Below are 7,803 nucleotides of genomic sequence, written 5' to 3' on the forward strand. Positions count from 1 at the left end.
GGCAGCTATGAAGCTAGGAGCATTTGAGATGTCGCCTGCGTCTCATCCTCCGTTCACAAAACACTGATATTACACGTCCCCTCCCCCCATCATTCAGAAAATGGTTTCAGGATGTCTTTTTGGGACTCACTCAGGCCTGAGCTTTGAGGGGACCTTGCTTCGGCCTTCCTGCTATGTGGGATATGAGGGAGATGGATATGCTAAGCCCATGTCCTCTATTGTGTTGTCCCCCCCCCCCCCCCCGCCCAGGACATATCCTCCACATGTCAGGCATGAATCTGGCAGCTCAGAGGCTTCCAGAGCCCCAGTCCAAGTCACCTAAACCTGCCTGTATGGGGCACTGCCTAGCCCTGCAAGGCAGGCCATGAGGTGCAGACATGGCTTTACCCAACGTCTCATGGGACCTGCTGGCTCTATAGGATGGGCAGTGAGGTATGGCCAAGGTTATACCCAAGGCCTCGTGGGAGCTTCCAGCCATGGATATCTGTTCCCACCCATCTGTAGCTTCAGGGCAGAGGCAGCTCTAACTGGTTATTCAAGAGCTGTCGGGGACAGGGTGGGGTTCCCACGGCATCAGGGAGACCTTTTCCACCTGGAATGTGTATCCTATTGCACAAAGACCAGAAACTGCCTAATGGTGAACCAGGGGAGGGAATGAGGAGATGCTGGCCCAGGGGAGCTCAGCCACAAGCAGGGAGGTAATCCAAGGGAGATGGAGACTCCTGCTCTGAGGATATCCTCTGCCTGGCTCAATAGTGGGGAATCTTAAAGTTGTGTTTATTCCACTAGAAGTTAAAAAAAGAAAAGAAAGGAAGAGAAGGAAGAAGGGAGGGAGGATGTAAGGAAGGAGGCAAGCGTAGGTGGGTGGTGTGAGTGTCTTACTCCATAGCTATCCTGCTGCCTCAGCCTCTAGGGTGCCTGCCACAAGAATAAACCAGAGTCAGCAAGGAAACACAAACCGTCAGTTCTGGCCATGCTGACGACACAATGGCTTCCTGGGATGTCAGGCTGACCTGGGGACACACCGACTCCCACTTACTGTCAGGTGTTGCACAACGCTAAGTCTGAGGCCTGACGGAAAGATGTACACAATAAAAAACAACCACCAAATCTCCCAGCAGGATGGCTGCTGTTTAATCTGCTGGTACCAGCATCTGCCTGGACCTCTGACACTGTTCCGGCTCCACCCCGACCCCTGCTGGTAGATACTGAGACTGCAAGTGGAGGTAGAAACCTCTCTTCTCTGGTTCTACAGGACTGACACCATCTACAGCTGTCACAGAACGTGTGGAAAAGCATCGGGACTGGCGCATGCATGTCCAGACGCACCTCCACCCCAGGGTGCGTCTCTATCATTCAGGGGGTCGGGGAGTGACATTCACTCAGACCTGGGAACCAGGTTCAAGCCTTCCCTGATTCACCGCTTTCCCTACAGAGACTGCAGCTCTATTGTAACCTCACATTGAACCTGACCTCCCAGAACTGCCCCTGGAAGGGACACCCATTCTTAGCATCCACTGGTGGCTTTTGTGGTCAGCATCCATCTGTCACATGGACAGACGTGGCTTTCCAGGGCCTCTCAGTGCAGGTAGCTGCGTGGATGTCTATAAGAGAGGCACCCCAGATGGCAGCAATAAAAGGGAGCACTGGGCCGTGGCACTCTCTGGAAGGTTCACCACCAAAAGCTGGGTCCACGCCTGTTCACTCAAACTCCAGTGCCCTCTCTGGTCCAGGTGAATACGCTGCCCCAGAAGAAAGGCTCATGGAGGGCCCAGTGCAAGCAGGTGGGCCCAGCCAGTGGTCACTGGGCACGTGAGAACTACCTAAGTATGGCTTGATACCCCAAGTTAATGATTCCCCCAAAAGGGCTGCAAGGAAACAAAGAGACAAAATACACTCACTTCTTTTCCCCCTCATTTTATAGACAATGCAAGGTCTGAAGTAATGGGAGCTGGGAACTCTAACTAGCAGCTGCCCAGGAACACAGCAGAGGCCTCAGTGCTGCTCTGGCCAACCTGGCTCCTTCCAGGGCCCCTGCCTTCCTCAACAAGGACAGGAGACAGCCTGACCTCTAACAGCCTGTGCTGGTCTCTTATCTCAGGTGGTGCTGCTGACATCATACTGGGAACACAGTCTGTAGGGCGCACAGTCCCCTCCTTTCAAATTCCCACCTCAGCACAGTGAAGCCCAGAGTGCTTCCACTGGGGGGGGGGGGACTCAAGCCACTTTTAAAAAGTGGGCTCTCATAAGCTAAAGAAAAGGATCGAGTCATTTTTACAATCATTAACATACTGCAGAAACGAGACAGAGGCCCGGGATTACCGCACAGGAGCAGGCAGCGACTTAAGAGTCATATGTGGTGATTCCATCCTAGTATTCAGGAGGTGGAAGGAGATGCTTTGAGACAGAATCAATGTCCCCAATAGGGAGCAGGTAACCCTGGGCTAATGCAGCTTCCTTTCCAAACACATTATTTCCTTACTAAACTCTGGAAGTGAAAGTAAGAGCCAGTTCTGACTTGGATACTCCGGGCCTGCTGCCTTTGCTTTCTTTTCTCTTGGGGCTCAGAGGTGCCACACCGGCACCAGGCTTGGACACATGTCAGGCTTCATGGCCTTACCAGAGAGCTTGCTAATCTTGTCCCGGGGTACTGATGACCAAAGTACTTTTTAAAATTATAGTGTGTGTGACAGAGAGAGAGAGAGAGAGAGAGAGAGAGAGAGAGAGAGAGAGAGCCCAGTTCTCTGCTTCCTTCAAAGCTGTAAAAGGCTTATCAATGGGCACCTCAGAATATGGGCTGGTTCAGGTCCATGTGGAATGTGGACCAGCATCTCTCCTCCATCTGGGGCATTATAATGGGGAAAGGGTGTAACACTCAGAGCTCCATGGAGACCCTATGCTTCCGGGGAAGAGGTAGGCATAATGCACTCTCCACCTCTTCCAGCCTCCCAGGTCTCCCTTAGGCTGTGGCGGCTTCTCAGAAGATAGATATCTCAAGGATTGAGGAGCAGGGATATGGGTGTGGTAGAGAGATCATAATATCATGAATGGAAAGTCCAAGCTCGCAGCCATGACTAGGGACCCTAAACTCTGGGAAGCCAAGCCAGGAAGTTCACCCCGAGCAGTAGACAATGGGGCACGTCACAGTCCCCTGCTGGGGTGTAAGAGCTGCCCCTGCATACACAATGCCAATATGCTCTGTAGAGGAGAAGACCTTCCAAGGAGGCAGAGGCCCTGGCTTCACATCAGGGCCTCTGGCCCCTCAGCATGAGGTGGGCACAGAATCCAGAAATGGAGGGGGAGGGGAGGGGAGAGAACCTGCACTTCAGTCCGCCACCAGGGGGCAGGAGCCACCTCTGTCTCTCCTTCCCTGTCTGTCCAAACCCCTGTGCAGCAATGCACTGTCCCCAGCAGCATGTGGCAGGTGCACTGCCACCTGACAGTCCTGCAGGGGCTGTGTGAGTGCCCACAAGAGCCCAGTGAGAGATGGGGGTTGTGGCGCATGCCTTTAATCCCAGCACTCGGGAGACAGAGGCAGGCGGATTTCTGAGTTTGAGGCCAGCCTGGTCTACAAAGTGAGTTCCAGGGCAGCCAGGGCTACACAGAGAAACCCTGTCTCAAAAATCAAAAACCAAAAAAAAAAAAAAAGCCCAGTGAGGCAAACTTCCCTGAACTCCCAAGCTGCCCTGCACTCAGCAGCTCAAACCCATGTTGGTCAACTTCTTAGGATTTGCTCCGAAGTTACAGGAGACCTTGCAGACACCCAGGTGGCTTGCAGATCTCCTGGAATGTTCCCGTTCCTTAAAAGGTCCCTGTCACAGTGACCACATGCTTGTGTGCAAGCATGGGGATATGAAACCCTCCCTCGCAGACCAGCAGCTGCATTCATGGGACATTCTGGGACACCCAAAGAGCAGCAGAGACACAGAAACTCTAATGCAGGAACAAGGGAAAGACCAGAATGGCAAAGAAGATATTTGGCATAATTCTTCCGATGCCAACGGTTAAGACCTAACCCCATTTTAAAGACAGCGCCGACACAGGCAGAGTCTATACATGATCAGGTCTGTGTATACACAGGGGGCAATGGGCAGCCAGTGACCAACAGAAAGGTCCAGAGGCAGCAGGCTGGTCTCCTCCACCTACCTTCCACATACCTATGAGGCAACATGAGGCAGTCAGAGGCCCAGGGCCTTTGGGGAAGGGACCGTGGTTGTGAATCACATATTTCTACGACGGCTTTGTCATTTTTTAAAAAAATAGCACAATGGCACATTTTCACGCTAGAGACTGGCTGAGACTCGACTCTCGGGAAGGAACACGGATGTCGAGTTTCAGTCATGGCTCTAAGGCAGACGTTACAGCTTTTCACAGGGATGGAGACGGACACCTCAGCTGGCTGTGTGTCGGGGCGAATGTGCGTGGTCCTCACAGCACTGTGGCCTGCACGACAATCTCGGGGTCCTCGATGTCCCTTTTGCTCTGGACCATCCTCAGCTCCAGCTGAGCCGGGCTGGGCTTCTGTCCTTCTCCTGCTTCAGCTGCAGAGCACAGGGAAGATCAGAGCGGGCAGGATGGAACCTGAGACATCCTTCCCTCTCCCACAGTTCTGAGTTCCTGCTTCAGGAGGGGGTGCCACACTGCCCCCTGCTGCCTCACTTCTAACATAGCAGCAGGCAGAGGCTGGAAGGGAGAGCTCCCCTCTCCCTCTTGCCCACCTCCAATCAGGGACTACTCCCATGGAAGACAGCACACAGACAGGTACCTTTTGCACACCGGATGGTCCTCTGTAGGACGTGCTGCATAGCAGACACTGTTTTCTCACAGGCCACCTATAGAAAAGACAGAGACACGGGCAATGGCCCACCTGCTGAGCATTCCTGTACAGAGGGCATCCTCAAGTATCAGCTCCCTCAGTCACCACGGAGATGGCCTCACTGTCCCTCACACCCACAGTGGACACAGCGGGGGCCCCCACTGGGCTGACTGCAGGATAGCTCCCCCCCACCCCACAGATGTTTCTGCATCAGTCTGTATCTGTAGGGTCCCCCAGAGCACATGCTAGAGGCTAAGCCCTCTGTCTGGGGTGCTATTGGAGGGATGGCAGCTTCTGGAGGTGGGGCCTGGTGCAAGGTCTTTGCTTCCTAGATGCCACCGTGATGCACAGCTACAAGTTGCAAAGCAACAAGGTCAGCTCACCAGGGACAGATACCTCTAAAACCATGAGTAGACAGAAACCTTCCCTCTTTATAAAGGATCTCAGGTATTTTGTTACAGGAGTGGAGAAAGAGCCAAGCTGATGTTAATTACCCACTTCTCTGTGGACCGAGATGCATCACTGGATGTGACATCATTGACCTTGGGACGACTTGTCAATATTGGGTGCACCTGGCACACAGCAGGTGCTTAATTACAAATCCTAAGAATAATTAGTTTTAAAGACTCTAAAAAGGAAAAGAGCTCTGCCCCACCCCGAGTTCAAGGCCAGAGGACCCTGCCAGTACCCAGACACTCCTCAATTCCCTGACATGGATTGGAAGGACCAGGGCTTGTCTTGGGAGCCCCGCAGTGAGGCTCCATAGGGCGAGAGCTGCCAAAACTCTGCTTCTCTGTGCAGAGGAACCCCCACTGCTGCCAATTAGACAGGACAAGCCTGGCTTGCCCTACACCTGAGGGAGGCTGGAGGAGAGCCAGTACAAGAGAAAAGGAGTGAGCACACTACACTTAAATGCAGAGTTTTCAAAGGACTTGACACATGAGAGCCTGTTTCCCCTCTCTATTATAAAGGCAAGGAGTCAGAGATGTGGTCAGAGCAGGGTAGGAAGAGTGATGGGACAGACCAGAGACAGATCCTCTCTTCCTCCTCCAGTCTAAAGGAAGGCAGCCCTCACCTAGCTATGCAAGCATGTCCCTTACAGTGAGGGGCATCAACCATCTGCAGGGCTGGGACAGCCTACACTGGGTAGGGACTGTTCCAACTCTGTTCTTTTTCTTTTTGTATTTGCTATTGCTGGCATGGAACCCAGGCCTTGTGTGTGCAAGGTAAGTGCTCCACTGAGCCATGAGCCCAGCCCTTGTGGCTCTGCCTTCAACAGCACTGGGGGAGGACATGCTGGCTTCGAGCTGCTGGGGAGTTGTGTAAAGGACCTGCTGCTTGGTCATCATGCAGCTTTTCTGATCACAGGCCAGGAGAACACAGATGCACGGGCATTGCCTTAAGAAAACTCCTCTGCCCCAGCTGCCACACATTGATTGCATACTGCCCAAGAAAAGCCCCAGCATGACCCCCCCCAAAAAAAAAACCAAAACCCCAGCTCCATCTCACCTGAGCTCCGATGTGGCTAGGGTACACTCCTAGTACTAATTTGGTCCTATCTCCACAAAACGTATGTCTACACAAGGGATGGACAACCATAGAAAGACCTATCTCCATGACAGGAATAAGAGCAGAGGGACTACACTTCAGTGTGCATTCTCAGCTTACTGCCTTTTTACCCACAAGGTCAGTGTCTGTTCAATCTGGCAATGGCTACACAGCAGGAAATGATCTGGGCTATGCACTGGAAAATGTAGTGAGAATAATGTAAATTTGGTTTCTTAAACACACACACACACACACACTGCACATGCACACACAGAGAGAAACACTATAATATGTTTTCATTTTAATTCCAGGTATGGGATATGAGCTGCTTCAGATGGTCTGGAGCAGGTGACTATGATTTGCCTCAGGCTCCAGCAAAGGCATGGTTTTGCCAGCTGTAGATTGTGTGCCGTTTGGAATTCTGGGAACTCTTCAGAGGGTATATAAATGCTAGGGCCTCAGTTAGTAATTGTGCTCAAAGAAGAAACAAGAAAGAAATTAGATTCAGATCTCTCCCTCTCTCTCTCTCTCTGACCCTTCATTCTCTCCTCTCCAGTTAGGGGGTAAAACCAGGGGATAAAGGGTGCAAAAAGGAACCCACAAAGTAGCAAAGACCAGCAACAGAAGTGGCTCCTGGCCCACCAAGGAGGAATCTGAAAGACTGCATGGGCCCAGGATTTCTGGCTGTATCCTGTGTGAATGGTAGTTTCTGTCCTTTTAATTTTTTAAATTAATCTACCTTTTATACTCTGAGGGTTAAAACCCAGGTCACATGCATGCACCAGACATACATCTTGAGCCCCCTGGGTACCAACTTTTAAATCCAAGCCCCTGAGGTTTTAGTTTCCACGCCATCACTTCCCAAACATGTAAACAGACATCCACTTCCCAAACATAGCAACAGACTGACAGGGTGGCTTCTGGGTCCATGGTCTCCTCCACCCTCCCACAGACTCTTGGTTCAGGCCCAGGCCCTCCTAACCTGCTCTTCTCTCTCACGGTTAGAACCATAGCACACTACCTTCCCACTAGGAGTGCTGAGGGAATGGTGGGGAGGAGCAACAGGTACAACTGACCTTGAGATTGTCCGGGTGCTTGTGTGTCCACGCCAGAAGCATGGCAGCGAAGAGGTCCCCAGTGCCCACGAAGACAGCTTCCACCTTGCGCATCTCCATCCGGATGCGCTGGGTCACCGTGGAGCCGTCAGGTTTCCCTGGGGGAGGACATAAGCCAGGTCACTGGGTCTGAGACTTCTCAGCCAGACACTGGTCACCCCTACAGTAAGAACATGTGGCCTGGCGTGGTGGCGCACGCCTTTAATCCCAGCACTCGGGAGGCAGAGGCAGGCGGATTTCTGAGTTCGAGTCCAGCCTGGTCTACAGAGTGAGTTCTAGGACAGCCAGGGCTACACAGAGAAACCCTGTCTCAAAAAACCAAAA

The 7,803-nt window shown here is 52.4% G+C and overlaps 1 protein-coding gene across 1 annotated transcript in view; it reads right to left on the reverse strand.

Moving 5' to 3' along the window:
- Window positions 1–3,588: 3,588 nt before the first annotated feature.
- Pdxk (pyridoxal kinase) overlaps window positions 3,589–7,803 on the reverse strand; it is a 25,290-nt gene continuing 21,075 nt past the window's right edge. Inside the window, exons 9-11 of the mRNA XM_021174523.2 lie at window positions 7,441–7,577; window positions 4,766–4,832; window positions 3,589–4,541 (exon numbers count right to left, since the gene is read on the reverse strand). Coding sequence (XP_021030182.1) covers window positions 4,429–4,541; window positions 4,766–4,832; window positions 7,441–7,577 — 317 coding nt within the window. The 3' untranslated portion in view covers window positions 3,589–4,428. The remainder of the gene's footprint in view (window positions 4,542–4,765; window positions 4,833–7,440; window positions 7,578–7,803) is intronic.

The sequence above is a fragment of the Mus caroli genome, chromosome 10, assembly GCF_900094665.2.
Source record: "Mus caroli chromosome 10, CAROLI_EIJ_v1.1, whole genome shotgun sequence".
NCBI lineage: Eukaryota > Metazoa > Chordata > Mammalia > Rodentia > Muridae > Mus > Mus caroli.